This window comes from Pangasianodon hypophthalmus, chromosome 12, assembly GCF_027358585.1.
Source record: "Pangasianodon hypophthalmus isolate fPanHyp1 chromosome 12, fPanHyp1.pri, whole genome shotgun sequence".
NCBI classification, from domain to species: Eukaryota; Metazoa; Chordata; class Actinopteri; order Siluriformes; family Pangasiidae; genus Pangasianodon; species Pangasianodon hypophthalmus.
The window spans coordinates 11,452,554-11,472,787 of NC_069721.1; the positions used below are offsets into that span (position 1 = coordinate 11,452,554).

Below are 20,234 nucleotides of genomic sequence, written 5' to 3' on the forward strand. Positions count from 1 at the left end.
GCTACATGGGTTTTCTCTGGGTTGTCCAGTTTCTTCCCATCTCCAAAAAACATGCCAGTAGCTGAACTGGCTAAAATAAATTGCTCTTAGTTGTGAATTTGTGAGTCTTCTATTTGCAGTTCTACTTGAGTAAAGTACCTGTTTGTTTTTTTTTAACTGCACGTAAGTGTAAAAATTTATTTTAATTATTATTTTGATAATCAGTTTATAAAGACATCTCTGACTGCAGACCAAAGCATGACGGTATATGTCCACTGTGTGGTGCGAATATCTCCACTCCGTTCACCAGTGCTTTGCCGCTTGTGGGGCGTGTCTGTCTACAATGAAGGACATGAATGAACCAGTCAGTCATAAAATTGTGGCTTCCAAACAAATTATCTTCTTATTCAAATAGGCTACTCATAATCTTGGTTTTAAAAAAGGCATTGAGTTAAATATTTTTGTGAATAGATAGACTTGTGAAGTGAAAATATTCCTTATTTATGTTATATCTATTTACAGTGGCATCTACTGACATTCCTGGTGAAATGTGCTATTAAAAACAAACAAAAGTACTCTATAAGATGAAACACTTAAAATTAGCTGCAACATGCACACAAGAAAGAAAGAGGTTGTCTGAACCATATGCAATTCATCTGTTTTTTTTTTTTGTTTTTTTTTGTTTGTTTTTAAATAGCACATTTGAGGGGGGATGCATGTCATTGGATGCTACTGTAAATATACAGCTTTCTCAGCCAATTGAGAGGCGTGCTGCAATATGATTGAAGAAAATCAATTTGAAAGTGTGTTTGTTCAGACATTTTAGCCAATCCAGTTTTCTCCTACTTCAGAGTGATACTTAACAATTGACATGCAGAACATAATGGAGTAAAAGTGGTATAGTTTGCTTTGAAATGTAGTGGAATAAAAGCAAAGTCTGCAAAAATGGATATACTTTACTAAATTACAGTACTGACCTGGTTCTTAGTATGTTCAGTATACATGTGTGTAAGTGTGGCTGTATATTTGTGTGGATATTTCTCCCAAGTACACTATAAGGTCAAAAGTTTGTGGACACATGACCATCATACCCATATGAGGGTCTTCCACAAACTGTTAAAGTAAACCATAAAGTTGGAAGCACACAATTATATGCTTTGTATGCTGTAGCATTACAGTTTACATTCACTGGAACTAAGAGGCCCAAACTTGTTCCAGCATGACAATGTCCCTGTGCACAAAGTGAAGTCCATAAAGACATTGCCCTGACCTCAATCCCACTGAACAGCTTTGGGATGAACTGGAACGCTGACTGCACCACAGGCCTCCTCACCCAACCTAATCTCACTAATGCTTTTGAGGCTGAATAGGCAAATCCCCATAGCCACGCTCCAAAATCTAGTGAAAAGCCTTCCCAGAAGCTGAAGGTTATTATAACAGCAAAGGAGAACTAAATCTATAATGGGATGTTCAACAAGCACATATGGGTGTGATGGTCAGGTGTCCACATACTTTTAGTAATAGAGTATATCAGAATTCTGAGCGATTCCTATCCTCAATAGTGAACAGTATCAGTGCTTAGACAGGTCATAACAGGAACAGGTTTTATGAGTATTTAATGCAGAAATTCAGGTAATTCCAAAGGCATCACACATTTTTCTTGCAACTGTAAGTCATTCTGGATAAGCTTTGGAATAGTGTACAAATCCACTAGGCTCAGGAGTCTAAATCTACATCCAGATTTCTGTAAAGCTTCTTTTCTGACTATGTCTATTGTTATAATTGCAATAAAAATAAAATTGAACTGAAATTAAACTCAGTAATTATACTGGAAAACCATAATGTAGATACAAAAAAAAAGAAAAAGAAAAAAGAATTAGGTCCCCGGAGCCTCCACCATCATATTCAGGTCATTTCTTCATAAATATTCAATACATGTATTATTTAAGTGTCAGTGTCATACCTGAGTGCTCTGCCAATATCTGCTGTGTTACTAGTCGGATTTGAGCCATCATCTCTGGGTAGCAACTCAGAACTTGATTATATTTGTCCACAGAGAGGCGGTAGAGCCTGCATTAAGTCAGTGCCACCACACTGGTCACACTGCACCTTCTACTTACCAGTCATTAAGCAAATCTCTGAGAAGAGCACAAACAGAATAAAACCACTACAGAACTACTCAGGAATTTTTACTGTCATTTTCTCCTACCCCTGCAAAATAAGTGGAGAATGGTGATGTATGACTGTATTCTGACTCCCAGCATCACTGCAGATTTGACCTGTGCCAATACATCCATTGAGCCATCATATTTTTCACTATTTTGCATCAATATTTTGAAGTCTTGCATCTTTTTTTCTTTTGCATTTATATAATTCAGTCAGTATGGAGGAATTCCTGTATATGGCATTCTTGAAAAAAATCGGAATTTTTTTCAGAAACATTGTTGTTGACCAACTGTTGTTACCTTTGACCAAATACGAGGTTGCACATGTAAATCCCTTTTGTTACTCATCACCCTGGTGAAAAGCGAAGCGTTTACAATACAGAAGAGACCTGCACAAATCAGGTTATGGATATAAAAATTCTGATCAAATTCTGATCAGTGTTTCGCACAAAAAAATTACATTTATGGCATTTGGCAGACGCCCTTATCCAGAGCGAAATTTAGGTTTTAAATGTTGCGTTAAAATAAAACTATGTACAAGCACAAAAATAAAACATTATGCTAAAGCCAACAGTGTAACTCATTGCCACTGTTCATTCAGTTCGGATAATCAGTGCCTCGGGGAGGCATTATTTTTTTTTTAGAACTGACTGGGACGTTTTCTTTCTTGTTAGCTACATTAGCCTCAAAGCTCCAGTGCAAAACTAAAGAAGCAAACCTGTGACGCTAAATTTGTTCTTGTTTGACTGTCTATATTTGGGTTAGTGTTAAAAGATTTTTGACAGAACCATTCCTTTAAAAGTACCTCCAAAGAAGGCTCCAACGGAGAGTGTTATCTTGAACATGGGCGTCTGAACTTCCACAGTGTCTCTCTCAATAAAGCACATACAGTGTTTTCCTCAAGAGCGGGGTTCGGCACTAGTGCAACACTTCTCTTCGGTTCGGAGGGAATTGAGGAAACGGGAAGCAGGCTTGGGATAGCTCAACTTGGCTATTTATTTTTTCCTTTTCAGCGCTGGGGTAAATTCAGTAGTTTCACTCTCAGACACACACACGCAGATCAGCTTTCGCCGTTCGGCTTCCATACCTCTCAGATGCTCAGTGAAACACAAAACACACGTTCATTATTAATCCCGCACAGGTGACCCCATTCACCCGTCAGCGCGCGCCTTCTCCTTAACCCCTCCTCCTATTCTCAGCTAAACCACGCCCCTGCTGCCACAACTTCCTATAGCTTAGACGTCAGAAGAAATGGCCAATTATTGATATGAACTGAACTGTCATACATTACATTACAAATATCACTTAGACTTAAATAGTTTAGTTTAACAAATTAGTTGTGTAAAGTGATGTACTCTGCCTGTAGTCAAATTAGTATTAACTGCATCATAAACACATTTAATAAATAAATGAATACCCATCTGAGAAGCTCCTTCAGAATTTATTTATTTATTTCACCAATCCATTGCCTGCAATATCTGTTTTCTAGATCCTCCATGGTTTTATTCCTTAAAGTGCAGGGCAGCCAAAAGTGTCTTATAAGATGCTTCATATCCTTACACTGCTTGAGACATCTTATAAATTCCCTTCTACGTAGTTTAAATGTATATATGTGGGGAAAAACTCTGAAATAATTGAAACCCAAAATCTTGGATATGAACATGGATTTGGAATATTGATAGCTGATAGGTTGATATGAAATTACATAAAGCATACATTTAGACATATGCTGACACACCTTTGATTGCCATCTAACAAAATGAATTAAATATTGTTGGATTATACTACCTACAATCAAATTATTGTCACCTATACAATATTGTGTATTCCTTCTTCTAAATAATTTTGAGATGTAGAAATATATAACTGCTGAACATAAAACATCATGTTTATTAAACATTATACAGCTATTAAAATGGGAAAACTGCATTTGTTCTGATAAAAAAAAAACCCAAAAGAAGTTTTTTTTCTCCCAATTTCTGGTTTTATTATTTTAAGATTAAGTGGAATTTTCTGTGCTAATTATCTTCAACTGCTCAGCTCCATTCTTGGATTGTATTCTGACTCACTTTTAGGTCACTTTGGAAAAAGGAAGCATCTGCTGTTAGTTTGGAGTCTGTTTTTAATGTTACATTTCTGTGTTGATGTGGACTCAGTGGTGTCTCAGGACCAAAACAGAGCTGTGTAGCAACTGGAAAAAATTAATCAGTAACAGTGATCATATTTTGAGAATCTGGCCTCTATCATTTGCCAAAATTTTTTACTTATCTTTAAACACAAACCAATGACTTCCCTCTTTCAAAATTCAATAACTGCACTAAGCTTTTGCTTTTGGGCCTTTTTAAGAAAGAGGAAGGTGATTTGAGTTACAAGTGAACACATAAAATATTTTATATATTCCTTCTCAGCATTCTGCCTTGGTCAAGATTGTGGCTGCATCAAGGTAAAGCCAACATTAATTTCAGCAACATAAGTGACAAAAGATTTTTTTTTTTAACTTCTATTGCTCATGTCCAAAAGATTTTTGAGTAGTTGTTATAATCACACTCTCTGAACCTTCAGAAGTTTTAATGCGCACGTCCACATCGAAACAACTGTCACCTCTGTCATGCAGATGAACTTCATGGACTTCCTGGTAAGAAGACCTGTACAGTAGGTATAATGTTACTGAAATCCATACTTATTGTACTTTGAAAAGCTCTTCATCTCATCACTTCTCTGTGTGTTTTGCAGCAAACATAGCTGTCCAAGAACTGCAAGTTGGTGTCCATTGGAGAAGATGGTGTTCTCATTCTTCATGTCCAGAAACATCTACATGCTCCACTGATTTCCCTGCCAGACACCACCAGGCTTTTACTGAACAAAATGTTATTTCCTAACATGGGCTTCTGAATACTTTTTCTCTGGAAACTATGTACTACACTGCGATATGTATATATTTAATTTACATTTAATGTTAGAAAAATATATCGAGAATGTTGTGTAAACTAGCATTTGAACCACTAGGTGGCGAACTAACCTAAGTTTGGCCTGCTTTACATGCTGTGTGTCTTTGCCTGAACTCCTGCAGCTGATAGAACCAGCTAGAAGCCAGTAGTGGGATGAATAAGCCACAGTATTATAACTCTGCAAGTGAATGTCACAGCTTTGGGGTATCTGGGAAAGAAAATCACATTAAATAATGTAAACATCATGCATAATGGCAGGTGAAGTATCAGATTAGTTCATTTGTGTATTGTAACAAATAGTATAACAACTGCAACTTTCTTTAGCCTATTATAGTGTATTTTGTACTGCCACATCTCTGACTGACCACCTAACAATAAGTGCACTCTATCCTGTATTTTGTAAAGATTCAGAAGACACAGAATGAATATTAACGTTTAAGCAGTCTGTGTTAAATATTTTCATATTTATGAATATTTTTATATTAATTTCATGCATTTTAGCCTATTTTTGATCTGGAGAGATGGATGATCTGTCATACATAATATGACATATTTGTGTGTGTGTGTGTGTGTGTGTGTGTGTGTGTGCAGAATCAATGACGAGCCACAGGTTGTCAGATTACAGTAGATTGAAAGATCTCTCTGTGTTAAAAATGTAGTGTTAGATTACTTTTCTTTACTCATGGGTCCCTTGCGTGTGTTTTTATGTATATGTGTAGAAGAAAATAATTAATAAGACAAAACTGTGACTTATTAATTCAGAAGACACAATTAACGAGTATGAAAAAATTAAATTGACCAGTTATATGGATGTTAGGCAGTGTACTTCTTCATTTGTGTCCTTAATCTCACAAATGCTTAAACTAATTAATGTTTATAGTGCTTAATTGGCAGTTATTAGATATAAATGACAATGAGCCGTTAGGGAGCAAACAGAGTCGGCTCTTATTGGTGAGCTGACTCACATGATCTGACTCAGCGAGCCGGAATTGTCATCACTAGTGCATCAACTGGAAATACAGAAGATGTTAAAAACTTTTGTATTACAATGTTCGAAATGACAATGTTGATATTTTTACATTTAACGTCCAAATCCAATCAGCGTGCGAGTTATCTGAGCGCGGAATGTGATTGGATAGCTCTGCGCGCGCCTGATCTAACACACTCGACTCGGAAACACGCTCAGAAATCACGTGAGAAATATTCATGTTTCATTCTCCTTACGCGACTCTTTGTTACTTAAGACAGGTGTATATTTTGTATTTTGTCCATATTGATCTTCAGTGCATTTGTTATCTACATTAATCTGTATTAGCTAGCTCGTTTCTAATCTGTTTACAATGCGTCGTTCTGTTACTATAGCAACGGTGAATACACCACTATGCGTGGCTGATCACGCTAAGACTCTGAAGCTTTTTCTTATTACATCGCCGAGAATGTGATACAGGTAGGCTGGTTATGTGTGCTGGCACGCAATACTTTAACAACTTTTTTGTTATAACGTAACGTTATGGCAAGACATTATAAACGTTATAAAGATATAACAAGAGCATATAACAGAGTGCTGTTTCGCCACATTGCCTCAGTGACTTATTTGTTGGAATGGACTTTAACGGACAAAATGGATTTAGGACAAACTAGTTTAGTGTTACTCACCATCTGTTTGCACATCTGTACCCAAATTTCGTTTACTGTTTAAATCTCAGTTCAATAATTTAACCGGCTTTTAACAGTAAAAGTCTTGGTGTTTGTATGTGTTTGTATGTGTTTATGTGTGTGTGTGTGTGTATATATATATATATATATGTGTGTGTGTGTGTGTGTGTATATCAGGTGTGTATCTTGTGTCTCACTGGTCACCCAATCGATCATGAAGATTTTGGTATGAGTGTTAACCTTGCATAAACGAAATTAAGTTGTTCATTTCTATCAGGGATTATGTGCCAGCTCTGAGACAGACATGTGGCCCAGTATATGTTTCCCCAGCAGGGAAAATGACAGCATAAGCTGATAACCAGAAACTACTGAGTTGTACAGAAGAGTAATTTGCTCCCTGCCTGAAAGGCCTCTGTCTTCCTGTTCCCAAGCACTTGAAAGGTAAATGTGTAATGTTTGATCTATTTAACATTCAGTGTTAGCCTTGGTTATAGAATGTGCAAGGAGCTGAGCACCACATGAATTCTTCTATTCACATAAGTATCAAAAGGCTTATTGTTAAATAGCTATAGTGTATGTTACCTGTGTTTGTGGCTTTTCCTTTTGTAATAGACTTGGTAATGTATTAGAGAGCTAGGTATAGAAACAGGTTATTCAGGTTTTAAAGTGAACCAGAATATTCAGTGGTAATATTAGCCCTGTGTTAGGTCAGGTACTCCTAGAGCCAAGGTCAGGGTTATCCAGATCACTGGATCGAAATACAGTTACCTAGCACCCAGGCCTCCCACAGCTTGCTGGGATGTCCCTCGACAACCTCCTGTAACTGTAGTCAGCTCAGGCCAAGATGTCTGTGTCTGTTCATGTGTCCCATATTTATTTTCTTCTGTTCATGAGCACTGTCACTTGTGAAAAATAGGAAAGATTAACATAATGCTATGCTCTTATTTGCATTGTACTAGCCATACTAATAATCTAGTTGATCGATTTTTAGTCTTAGGATGTAATGTCTAACAGAACATTTTCATTACTCAGTCAGAGATGAGATGAGCTGTTTTAACCATTGTTCCCCCACATCATAAAATGATTGTTAACAGGTATTTTATTTAACACTTTTTCTGTCTTACTTTTTGCCTCTAAGCATGGGCTCTCCTGCAGAGGGTCCAGATCCCCAGGACTCTTTTCAATACGAGCCCAATGCAGAGGTGGAGGGAGAGGGCTGGGGCAGTGACAGTCATGTTGAAATCTGTACCTCAAACCTTGCAGGAAGCAAGAAGAAGAAGAAAAGAAAGAAGAGGTCAGCTGTTTACATTACTGTAGGCTATTGTTGAAGTTGCTGTGTTACAGTGTTACCAGTACAACCATGAGCAGCAGAACAATAATAAGAATGAGAAGCCACTGCATATCATTGTCATTGCAATATACAGTAGTTCCTTTTACTATGTTCTGAGCAATGCACAGGTCTGTCCCTTTGCCTGCCTCCTTTCTTTCAGATGATTGTGGATCAATCTCACTAACTGTAAATATGAGAGTGGTGAGTTTCACTTCTGGATGTAAGATTAAAATATATGATTATACATGATGTTTTCAGAATTTGCTAACAGTCTAAGACCATGGCTGCTTACAATGATACCACGACAACTTAAGTTGCTGCTTTTTCTCGTTACTGTAAGTGCGCCGAGCTGCCCGCAGATACGGTCTGCGAGAGGCTGGGGAAGGAGAAGAGTGGACCTTATTTTGGACTGATTTTTCAGTCTCTTTGGATAGAGTCATGGAAATGAAGCGATATCAGGTAATTACACTTAATCTACGTCCACTCACTGTCTCACTCATTTTAGCTTACTGATTTTACCCATGTTTGATTCTATCATGCAGAAAATCAACCATTTTCCAGGAATGAATGAGATATGTAGGAAAGACCTCCTTGCAAGAAACCTGAACCGTATGTTGAAGCTATTTCCAAAAGACTATAACATCTTTCCCCGCACTTGGTGCCTTCCTGCAGAGTAAGTGTCCTGTTTGCAGTATTAACACTGTATCCATAACATCAGTGGACCTAATGCTGGCATATTCTTATTGGCTAACAACATTGGCTTTATCTTTTTTTTACTCATATGCTTCAGTTACAGTGATTTTCAAGCCTACACAAGAGCCAAAAAGAATAAAACCTATATTTGCAAACCAGAGTCAGGTTGCCAAGGTCGCGGTATCTTTCTCAGCAAGTCCAGCAAAGACATCCGACCAGGTGAACACATGATTTGCCAGGTGTATATATCCAAGGTAAGGCACTTACAGCCATTCCAGGACAAAATCTATTTTTATGCATTTGTCATACTGCAAATATACACATGAGTCAAACTGGCATTTTCTGATATGTTTGAACCTGTTACTGTTCTTTCCATAGCCATTTATAATAGATGGATTCAAGTTTGACTTGCGCATTTATGTGTTGGTGACTAGCTGTGATCCCTTCCGCATCTTTGTGTACAATGAGGGACTAGCTCGTTTCTGCACCAACCAGTACAGTGAGCCCACCGGTAGCACCATGGTGAGAGGCAGCAGATAACTGAAACACAATAGAAGGTGTATTATGTTTGCAAAGATTTGATTTAATATTGAAAGTGGAAATCCTATTAGCAGTGCTTACAGCACTGTAATGAAAATGAGCTGATCACTAATATCAAGTATCAAATATGCCATAATTATCAATTTGCATTGCTTAAGAAAGTTTTTCTCTGTCACTCCACCCTTGTCCTTGAAGGATGATGTTTGCATGCACCTGACCAACTATGCCATCAACAAGCACAGTGAGAATTTTGTTCATGATGATGACAGGGGAAGCAAACGGTAGTATTTTTTTTTCCAAAAAACAGACTTTTACATTTACTTAATAATTCAATCCTTTTCTTAGTCCTAAAAATGTCAAAATCTCACAATTTCCATATATTTTTTTAAAAAATAAAATAACAATTCTCTCATAGGAAGCTTTCAGCCTTCAACAAGTATCTGGAGTCCATGAGTTATGACTCACAGAAGGTGTGGGCAGATATTGATGATGTGATCATTAAGACCCTCATCTCAGCTCATCCCATTCTCAAGCACAACTACCACACCTGCTTCCCCAATCATACAGCAGGCAATGCCTGCTTTGAGATCCTGGGCTTTGATGTGCTGCTGGACCATCGGCTCAAGCCCTGGCTGCTGGAGGTGGAGTTTCTATTGAAAGACTTGATCGATATAATAAGTATGAATAATTTTTCTGGCCCTCGCCATAGTGCTACATTCTGTAAGTCTGTGTGTGTTTTCGTGTTTGTATGCTTATGTGCATATATGTAATAGTATTTTGACCTTCCCCTATACATGTGTCTGTATAGGTCAATCATTCTCCTAGCTTCACCACAGACTCTCATTTGGACCGTGAGGTGAAGGACAGCTTGCTGTATGACACTCTGGTGCTGATTAACCTGGGGGCATGTGATCGCAAGAAGATCACAGAAGAGGAGAAGCGTAGGGTGAAAGAGCGACTACAACAGAATCGCTCCAGAGAGGCCAGGTACTTCAGTGTCATTTCGACACACAGCTTCTGTGACAGTAAACATTGACTGCACTACAGACGACATAATATTCCACATATTCCAAAATCCTACTATCATTAAGAATTGAAATGATACCATAGTATCATTAAGAAATGAAAGTCACCTATGGCTTATTATGTGTCCTTCACTTACTATGCAGTAACTACCAAACGGTACTAAAGCATCACAACTATATATACTGTATTTCTCTTATATTTACTTAGTCCCTGTATGGCTACTATTCTGTTCTTTGATCAGGAATGAGGAACTTCGCCAGGCCCAGGCTACCAGTATGGAGCAGATGCAGAGATATGAAGCCAATCACCTTGGAGGATTCCGTCCAATCTACCCCACAGAGGAAGGAGAGAGATATGAGAAATATTTTAAACACAGCAGCTCTCTGTTCCAGGAGACTGCAGCCTCTAAAGCAAGGGAGGAGTGTTCTAGGTCAGTATTAATTCATTTGCATCTCTTCACAAAATAGATGAAGCCTTTCTTAGCAAGAGTAAGATATGAAATTTCAGTGTTGTCTTATTGTGTGTGCATGCATCTAGGCAGCAGTTGCAGGAGCTGCGTCTGAAGCAGGAGCAGAAAGAACGAAAACATAAAGGAAATCACAAGGATCTGCAAGGAGAATCTGCAGGAGAAAGAGCCAAACCATGCAAAGTGCAAACTCACCACATACACTCCAAACCAAGCTCTGAACAAGATGTGAGTCATCTATCATCATGCCATTCTGTTTGCTAGTCTGTATAAACAGCTTTAATCAGTGAATAGTATTTACTTTTTTAATAGAAGTTTGATGATTAAAATAATTCAAGGTATCTTCCTTTTCATTTCACTGAGTCAGACATTGTTACATTGATTGGCCACTAGAGGGGGCAAAAATTGTTGTGTTAGCTGAGCATGTTCCATTGAAGAGCAAAAGCAAGAAATAAAATGAATGAATTTGTATTTGTTATTTGAATGTTATTTTTATTATTTCTGATAATTAAAAGGTCTATATCTTGTAAGATAAAGTTTTTAAACTTTCAAGTTTACCCACAGTTGATATCCTGTCAATTCCTGAATTTTTCTATAGCTGCAGTCCATGCCCCCTCTTCCAACTTCAGCAGGAAGGACGTCCTTGTTGTTGGACGTGTCAAAAGAAGAGGAAGAAGAGGAGGCGGAACGAGTTAATGCACTCCTCCAACGAAAAAACTTGCTGCGGGACTTGGGTGTGGTTGATCAGGTGTATCAGTTGCTACACGCTGCCCAGTCGCAGCCTAATCCCAACAAACACCCACATGAACAAGTAAATGTCTTTTTACACAGCACACATGACAGTATCAACAAGGTATGAGAACAGAAAGGTAGAATCCTGAATATTTGTGGCAGTCTTCCAGACAGAAAAATGTCTGGACCTAGGTAGAAAACTGTACTTGTATGAATTTTATATTATTATTATTATTATTCTTGCTGCAGCTGTTGTAGTTTTTGTTGTTGTTACTAGTAGTAGTATGCATATTTTTGCTGTAGCTGTAGCTAAGAAAACATTATGTGACATAGGCTATATGAAACTGTTGTGCTTTTTATCTATTTATCCAGTTGGGTTCTCTGACAGACTTTTGGAGGCATAAACCCTGTACTGTGAGACAGCGGAAAGTTCCTCCAGGAGACAAGCCATCCCAGCAGTATTTGCACTCTCGCCTCATGCAGCACTGCACACCGCTGACCATGCATGATTGGAGGCCTCCACGGCCGGTACTGAGTGAGCCAACCAGTTTCCAGCATATCGATCTGGATTTGACAACAGCATCAGATGTTGAGCGACAAGCGCTTCCAGATCACAGGAGGGCTGCTAGTGCACATCGGATACCATGGACAAGTAAGCAGATTTAACCCGATAACACCCCGCTAAATAACCTTTAGGTCTATTAGCATGGATTTTAAATGTTTTGCCCGTACAGTGGGAACTTAAATTGAAATTAAAAGAAGAAAGTTTTGCAGTAACTTTATCCTTATATGTAAACATTTAATTTTACTCTCTCTGCCAGTTTCTAGCCCTCTTGCCAGACAGGGCAGTATTAGATCATGCTTTCTGGAGTCAAGGAACCGGACTCCAATAATGACTATGCAGCAGCTGGTTTCGAGGCAACTGTGTTGTGGTCCCACGTCTTCTGACCGTAAAGCCTTGCAGAATCTGTTCATCGTCTCCACTTCAGCCCCTATTGTCCCACGTCCAGGTCACTCTTACACTCCCCACAAAGGCCACTGCAAAAACTCTCAACAAGGACATAGCCACTGATGTGGGATATCCTGCTGCTCAACGGCCAAGCCTATGGTTCCCTCTGTGCAGTATTTTAATTCCCAGTATGTATATGAAATCCAAATCAGTATGTATATGAAATCCAAATATTTTTCAGTGTACTTGAGAGTCTGGGATTTTCTTTGTTCAGGTATAAATGCAAAGTCTTGTGTACTTGTTTTTGGCATATAAGAGAGACTGGTTGTAAAAGACCTGTTTATTTTTTAATTTCTATTTTTGCTTTAAATATTATATTTATTTTAATAGAGTATATATCAATTATAGATGAGCCATCATATATTCTGAGCCAGAAAACAATGAAAAATATTTAAATAACAGTTAATTTTGTAAGTGGAACTGTGGGGCAATTGTCTGTTGTGTTTATTTATTTCTTGTTCTAAAAGTACAAATCAACTAACAAAAGTCTTAGTAGTGACACTCTGTGTAATCAGATAACATTAAGGTTCTTTAGAGCGATGCCATATATATTTTTTTGGTTTCCTGGAACCTTTGAATTAATGAATCTTTTGCCATTTTTGATGGTGGATGTCACCAATATGTGATAAGATCTTTGTGTTAGAAAATAATTATTCAGTTTATTGTGGCAGCAAACATTAAACGTCTCCAGTTCCTTTCTTTTATCTAAATAAATCTATTACTGTTCAGTAGCCTAGATTGTGGTTTATTTGAATTTATTGTAGTTTTAGAAGCCAAAATGAGAATTAAAGCACCACTGCCGTTTGAAGATAAAAAAAAAATACAAAAAACAAACAAACAAGCAAACAAACAAACAAAAAAACCCCGTAATATTTGCATTCAATTTTGGCAAGAACATGTAACTAATTTAGGAAGATAAGGGATTTTTAAACCTAGTACATTAATTTAGCAGAATTACAGATGCAGCGGAAAACATCTGGTCATGCCTGTGACTGTGATATAATAATCTAACATCCTGTTAGAGATTTTAGAAAGCGATAATCTGCATTGGATGAAAGTTTTAGATTAACGACAGAAAATATTGGAGAAGTCGAAAAAAAGTCCCTCAGATTACCTGAGTTTACGGTATAGTTTTCTTTTTGTTTGTGAGCTGTGTTGTCTAGGCCTTTTTCATGTTAGTTCACTGCATGCTTAACCATCACTGGCACCAGTCTTATCTTATACACAAAGCCTACAGGTTAAATGTGGCACAGCGAGCTATGAAAGATTTGGTGTTATGCTGCAGAACAACTGTTTTGCTTGCTCCTTACCAGAAATTAGATGAAACTACACCAAGCGTTGCTTATGAATCTACCTCTCACTGGGTTAATTCCTATTTTATTTATAAAGGCTTTGAAGCACTACAGACACGTCTTTTTTAATTTGGTGAAAATGAAATAATATTACTGTGCATCCACAGTGCGCGGAAGTGCACAGCCGTAAAATCCTCCCAAAAGCCCAGTGCAAAAACAAGAGTGTCTGCCTACAAATGGCTTTTAGATTTCCCCGTGGTGCCATGCACACATCTTCAGACCCACACTTCATGTCTCTCTGCTGAGCTTGGAGCCTGCTAGGGTCTTTTCATCATCTTTTTAAATTGTGATTGTCTGACTAATTTTGACAGTATGATGTAGGCTACTGAAATAGGCCTATATCAAGGTTTTTTTGGGATTAAACTCTTAACGAACCAAATTAAATAATAATAATAATAATAATAATAATAATAATAATAATAATAATAATAATAAATGTTAACGAAATTATCCCAATAGGCCATATTTTCCATACTGACAAACCCAGAGCTCCGTAGGCTATACGTATCAAATAGACTAAATTTCGACTAAATAGAAATAACTAATAATAATAACAAATCTAAAGAATAAGTCTACATAAATAAAACAGCCAGTCAAGAGAATCTGTTTTGATACTCGTTTAGCTATAAGTCAGTTTTTTTCTTAGAAATAATATAAATAGATATAAAAGATAAATAAATAAGTAATAGGTAATATTTAGCACATTAAGATCTTTTATTATAGTTTTAAAACATGTGGATAATCTAGCATATTTTCTGGTAATTTGCTGCTGAAAACGTAACATGTGTGCGTGTGGGATTTTGCAGCTGTTAAATGTGACAATCACTTTTGTTGCATTTTATAGTAAACTAGTGTTTTTCAGGATCAGTAACTATTTAAAATTTTTAAGTTCAAACTCAAATTAGCAGTTAATTACTGCTACACTTAATTTACAATTCATCAGTAATAATAATAATAATAATAATAATAATAATAATAATATAGACAAAATGTTCACTGTCCATAATCTATTGGCAATTCAAGTGACAGAGTGAAGAGGACAATAACGAAAAAGAGGAATGTAGTCTTATTAATTTGCCTCAGTGCTCAGAGGAAAGCTCTGCTAGTGGTCAGGTTAGCTCTACAATTCAGTGTGCTCAGTGTGCTCTTGGTGTGCCAGTCAGAGGAGGGTGCAGTGAGAGGAAAATCTGTTGAAGAAATGCCTCCTGAATTTCCTGAGCATGCTAACGACGGTGCGACTGGACATATTTCAGACAGTTTATTACAAATGAAATGCTAAATTAAGTAGCAGGAAAAAGACAACAGAGAGAGATTATCTACTGTTATTGAATGTCATACAGTAGATGAAATCATGGTTATTTATTTATTTATGAAAACCAGCAGGGTGCATTTAAAATCTATTTAAATAAACTCAGAGCATGAGGATCTGATCTGAAGATGGCGTCTACCCTTCCAGCAGACTAAAATCCACATTTTAAAGCCTTATTTTCACTGGCTGAGCGCGTCAGTAAGAGAGTCAGAGAGAGTAATTCACCTTACTAATACTGTCTGTGTAGCCTAGTGACTGAGAACGAGCTCAGGCTGTGAAACTCCTTTTCTATTAGTCAGAATACAATCAGGTGGAAATGTAGGTCGGAAGCCTAAAACGCACATCATTCCCTATTCTCAGGGCAACTATTTTTTAAATTAGCTGGTTAAGGAGAGACTTAAAAAGTCAGCTTCCAGTCTCCACCATAACCTGGAACCTCTATAGAAGACACAAGAACCAACTGGATCCAAAAAAGTCATCCTTGGCACTGTAAAGACTTCTGTGGCAACTTCTCTCACAAGTGATGGCTATAGCCAAAAAAAAAAAAAAAAAAAAAAAAAACAGAACAAAACAAACACCATACACTATAATATGCCATGCAATACAAACGGGAGAAAAAAAATACCAGTTCACAGAAGGTGCAGATGGGTGATGGCATGGAGTTGTGTCAAGGCTTTTGATCACTACAGCTTGGATCTAAAATGGCACTGCCAGCTTCCTTTGTAATAACCATAAACTGGCTGTGGTTTGCATTATACTGATATACTTTCTTCTTTCTTCTGAAACGCGGAAAAAATCAAACCCGAAAAATGAATACGAGAATAATGACCAGAATGTGTGGAAAAACTCCTCGTGCGTTTCCATTCCTCCTGCTGAATGCACTACCAGTTCTCATCGCATAGCGGCAGCGTTGATCTAAATTCAGGTTCAGAGATAAACCATTTTCCTGATAAAAATGTAGGCAAGTTAATGGCAATTATTTAAAGATAACAAATGAACATCAAATCTAATTTTCTTCTGATAACAGTACAACACAACAATAACTCACTCTACAAAATCACATGAAAAGCACTGAATTCTAACTGGGACTGATATTTACTATACTGGGATTTTATTTTGTTCAGGCTATTTTGTTTACCAAATAGCCTAATAACTAATAACTGAGCAAAACTCTCCATTTGATCAGTTTATTACAAAAACATAGAGATATCGTTATCTATTAGTGTTATTATTGAGCAGAATATATAATGACATAACCTGTGTCAGCAAACCTAACCATGCTTGGTTTAAAACCATTCTGGCTCTAAGGGTTTCCTGATGAAACCTGTCTTTGAAAATACTTTTCTTCAAGGGTCTGAAAGCCTACATTTCGTTTGAAAGTCTGCATCATACATGTGTGGGCCCTTATGTCACTTTTATGTCAATTTTATCTGTTACTTGCTAGGAGTAAATTTGCAGCTCCATGACTAGCCTCAAGATTTTATGTCTTTAAGCTAAAAGTGTAGATAAGAGCATAGCTATAGGCTAACAACGCTTTTGTGGTTAGACTATGAATTTTGTATGTGTCGTATGAGCCCTCGCCACTGAAATGGTTTTCCAGCAGTGTCATCCCTCCCTCTACCTCCCCTCTACCCACACATCACCAACTCCTTCTCTCCTTTTCCATTTTCTCCCTGTTCACTCTGCTATCAGCAGCGCGCTGGTGTCTGTTGGAAATGACTGGGCCAATGAAAAAGGAGTCAGTAAGACTGAAAATGCAAAACAATTTCGCAGAGCTCTGCAGGAGGGAAGAAAAGCACCACTCCATGAAAGCGCATCACTAAAAACGCTGTTTGATCACGCTCGCGGGGAAATTTGTTCAGCAGCGGCTGCGCGTGCATATTTCTGTTCCTGCAGTCGACATTTGCGCGGAAATGTAAGCTAGACTGTATGGCTTAAGACATTCCGAAACCAGGGCTGCTTTCACCTAATATTTCATCCAGCTGTTTTAAGAAAGTTGATGAAAAGAAGAAAAATGAGTTCATATTTCGTTAATTCTCTCTTTAGCAAATTCAAAGGAAGCGACTCCCTGCGTCCAAACTACTATGAGTGCTCTGGGTACACACAGGAGCTTGCAGGCAGACCGTCTGTCTTATACGGACACAGCACAGGATCTACATTTCAACACACAGCCCAGCTTCCGGAGTTTTATCACCACGGAGCCTCCACTTTCTCCCACGCACCGTACCAGCACAGCCAGTATCACGGAGAGCCAGCCGCAAACCTTTTTGCACAGGACGCCTTACAGAGGCAGACTCTATTCAGCACACAAGATACGGATTTAGCCCAATTTGGAGACTACAGTGTAAAAGCAAGCTACATCAGTGATGATCTGGAGAGCGCAGAAACGTGCCCAACGCAGCTTTTCCCCTGGATGCGACCACAAGGTGAGATGAGACCGCTGGAAACCCCCCACTCTCTTTTGACAACACTTTAGAACAGTTGTAGGCCTGCTTATTACCCCCAATTAGAGCTTTTATGACAGGCGAATTAGGCAATAACACCCATCTGGATAGAGCGTCAGCTTTCCCACGTTTTGGTACGCAAAGCACAGAAATAAGAGTTTACAGTGAACATGTTTTTTTTTTTTTTTTTTTGGATATTTCAGAATATTTAAGTTCAAATCGCTTCCTATAGCCTCCATCATGGTGTGTTTTTCTTTTCTTCCATAGCTACTGGCCGCAGGCGGGGCAGACAGACGTACAGCCGCTACCAGACGCTCGAGCTGGAGAAGGAGTTCCTGTTTAACCCCTACCTGAACCGCAAGCGGCGCGTGGAGGTGTCGCGAGCGCTGTGCCTGACCGAGCGCCAGGTGAAGATCTGGTTTCAGAACCGGCGCATGAAGTGGAAGAAAGAGAACAACAAGGACAAGTTCCCGAGCAGCAGGGCTGAGCAGGAGCAGATCGAGAGGCAGAGACGTGAATGTGTCGATGATTCAGGAAAACGTACGCCAGGAGAGGCGGACTCAGAGGACGCGTAACTCCGTGAATTACAGCTCGAGCTAAGACGTGATCCGATTAGCGTCGTAACATTTCTGTAGTCAGCTGAAAAGATCTAACAATGTGATGTAAGCACTTGATCTCTAATTAAGCCTTGTCTAACAAAACGAGGTATTTCCTTCATCATTGCCACTGGGAGTATAATAATAATAATAATAATAGTAATAATAATAATAATAATAATAATAATAATAAATAATGACAATATTCTTCTTGTTAATAATAAATGAATTTAAATGTAGATATATGCCTATTTCATTCATTGGTGTTCAATGCATTCTTACCTCAGAAGTGCCAAGTGTTAATAGCTGGCAGTTGTACAGTGTGTGTGTGTATGTGTGTGTGTGTGTGTGTGTGTGTGTGTGCGTGTTTGCGCGCGCCTGCTCTTGCGCACTTGGGAAGTATAAGCCCACATCTTATTACATCTGCCATATCTCAGTTCCGTCTGTTATGTAGATTGTTACTATAAAGATTGTTCAAGGAGTGCGCTGATACACGTTCACCTGCTGCACGACCTTTAATTCAAATTAACACTTCAGATTTAATTTAGAATCATTGTAGCTCTTTTATTGAATACAATCAGGGAATAAACGTGTGCAGTTACTGCAGTACTTTAGGCTACCTAGTATGCACTTGTGATTACTGACTGATGAGAATAATGATTAATCAGGCTTATCATATTTCATAAACACTACCTATATGTAACTCAGTTCAGTGAATCAGTTCATTACAAAACAAACGCAATGCGTGATCTGCTGTAAATACTTCATAGCCTGCTGGATATAGTCCTACATATAAATCTATGTCAGAACACTTGTTTGTTGTCTTATTGTCTTTTTTATTGTTTGTGGTTGGAGGTGTATGTGTAAAAAAGTACAATAAAGATTGCTTTGTGTTCATTGTTCTTATTTTTTTGTAATTGCTAGCTCTTTTCCGGTTGTGATAAACAGAATTGTCATCAGAACGAATGACACCAATCGTTACAGATTTACAGGTCCATTACAAACTTGCATCTTCTGAGTTATTATTTAGGCCACAGTTCAGCTTCTCGGTTCACCCTGTAGGTTTGCTTATAAAAATGGGAATTACTGGGAGCATCTAAGGAATGAAAGAAGAATGAAAACTGTTAGTGGCTTTTATTTATCCAGTGCTACACTTCCGACTATACCGATAGGTTTTACACTTTTAAACATTTCATTTATATTTACAGCATTTTGCACATACCCTTATCCAGAGCAACTTACACAAGTGCCTTTAGTCTACCTTAAAAATATCCTTATGCTAGTACACATAGGTCAGAGTCTAATAATAAACCTAAGCTAAAACTCTAAAACAAAAACTTAAACCCTGAAACAAGTTAATCTGACCCTATTTTCTTTAGGAGAGTTTTAGACAGGACATTCTTACAGACAATGAGGAGGATTTGGCTTCCTTTAAGTGCAAAGCCAAAGTGTTCCAGTAAACATTCAGCCTATCTGCAAGGCTGCCAGAGAACAGTGTAGATACACAAACACAAACACAACAAAACCATAACGCACAAAAACCTGCTTTATAATAGTTTTCAGTTGAAGTATTTAACTGTATTTGTGCAAAGGATGCGAGTCTATACACTGAGAAATACATCACCCTCCTAAACAAAAACTCAAACACAAGCATTACGTGGGAAAGTTCATATTTTATCTTCACAATAATTGCATTTATTTATAATGCACTTAATGTGTAATATGTAATTATGTTCTTATAACAATGCCAACAATAGCAGCAGCGACAACAGCAACTTGTTTTATAGAAATTTTGGATTATTAAATTTGAACGAGAAAGAAAAACTCAGGATAAATGTAACTGTATAAAATCTATTAGAAAGTTAGCTTCTAAACTATATAACATGCTTTTTAAAATGCACTGCAAGCATAGAATTAAACTAAAACTGTAATAAGCGCTACAACATTTAAATATTTTACAAAATCTGTTACACGGTTACTCCTTTCTGA

At 37.8% G+C, this 20,234-nt stretch overlaps 2 protein-coding genes and 1 long non-coding RNA gene across 5 annotated transcripts; 2 read left to right on the forward strand and 1 right to left on the reverse strand.

Annotated features, from left to right (window-relative positions):
• Nucleotides 1-29: 29 nt before the first annotated feature.
• LOC117598475 (uncharacterized) lies at nucleotides 30-18,616 on the reverse strand. Of its 3 annotated transcripts, XR_008303106.1 has the most exons (5): nucleotides 18,000-18,123; nucleotides 7,873-8,004; nucleotides 7,517-7,650; nucleotides 2,950-5,300; nucleotides 30-2,117 (listed from the first exon to the last, which is right to left on the reverse strand). It is a non-coding gene; the product is annotated as an uncharacterized LOC117598475 (long non-coding RNA). The 3 variants fall into 3 exon arrangements; XR_004579140.2 differs by lacking the exon at nucleotides 18,000-18,123 and adding an exon at nucleotides 18,528-18,616 and having other exon boundaries at nucleotides 30-5,300; XR_004579141.2 differs by having other exon boundaries at nucleotides 30-5,300.
• ttll6 (tubulin tyrosine ligase-like family, member 6) lies at nucleotides 7,998-13,228 on the forward strand. Its single transcript, XM_053238872.1, has 13 exons — nucleotides 7,998-8,279; nucleotides 8,419-8,537; nucleotides 8,621-8,751; nucleotides 8,869-9,025; nucleotides 9,150-9,293; nucleotides 9,507-9,592; nucleotides 9,727-9,952; nucleotides 10,120-10,298; nucleotides 10,579-10,767; nucleotides 10,875-11,031; nucleotides 11,402-11,614; nucleotides 11,908-12,187; nucleotides 12,357-13,228. Exons 2-13 carry the CDS (start codon nucleotides 8,517-8,519, stop codon nucleotides 12,605-12,607), a joined length of 2,034 nt encoding a protein of 677 aa, XP_053094847.1. The 5' UTR covers nucleotides 7,998-8,279; nucleotides 8,419-8,516; the 3' UTR covers nucleotides 12,608-13,228.
• On the forward strand, nucleotides 16,858-19,273 carry hoxb8b (homeobox B8b). Its single transcript, XM_026915449.3, has 2 exons — nucleotides 16,858-17,631; nucleotides 17,917-19,273. The coding sequence occupies exons 1-2, from the start codon at nucleotides 17,205-17,207 to the stop codon at nucleotides 18,222-18,224; spliced, it is 735 nt and encodes a 244-aa protein (XP_026771250.1). The 5' UTR covers nucleotides 16,858-17,204; the 3' UTR covers nucleotides 18,225-19,273.
• Nucleotides 19,274-20,234: the final 961 nt, after the last annotated feature.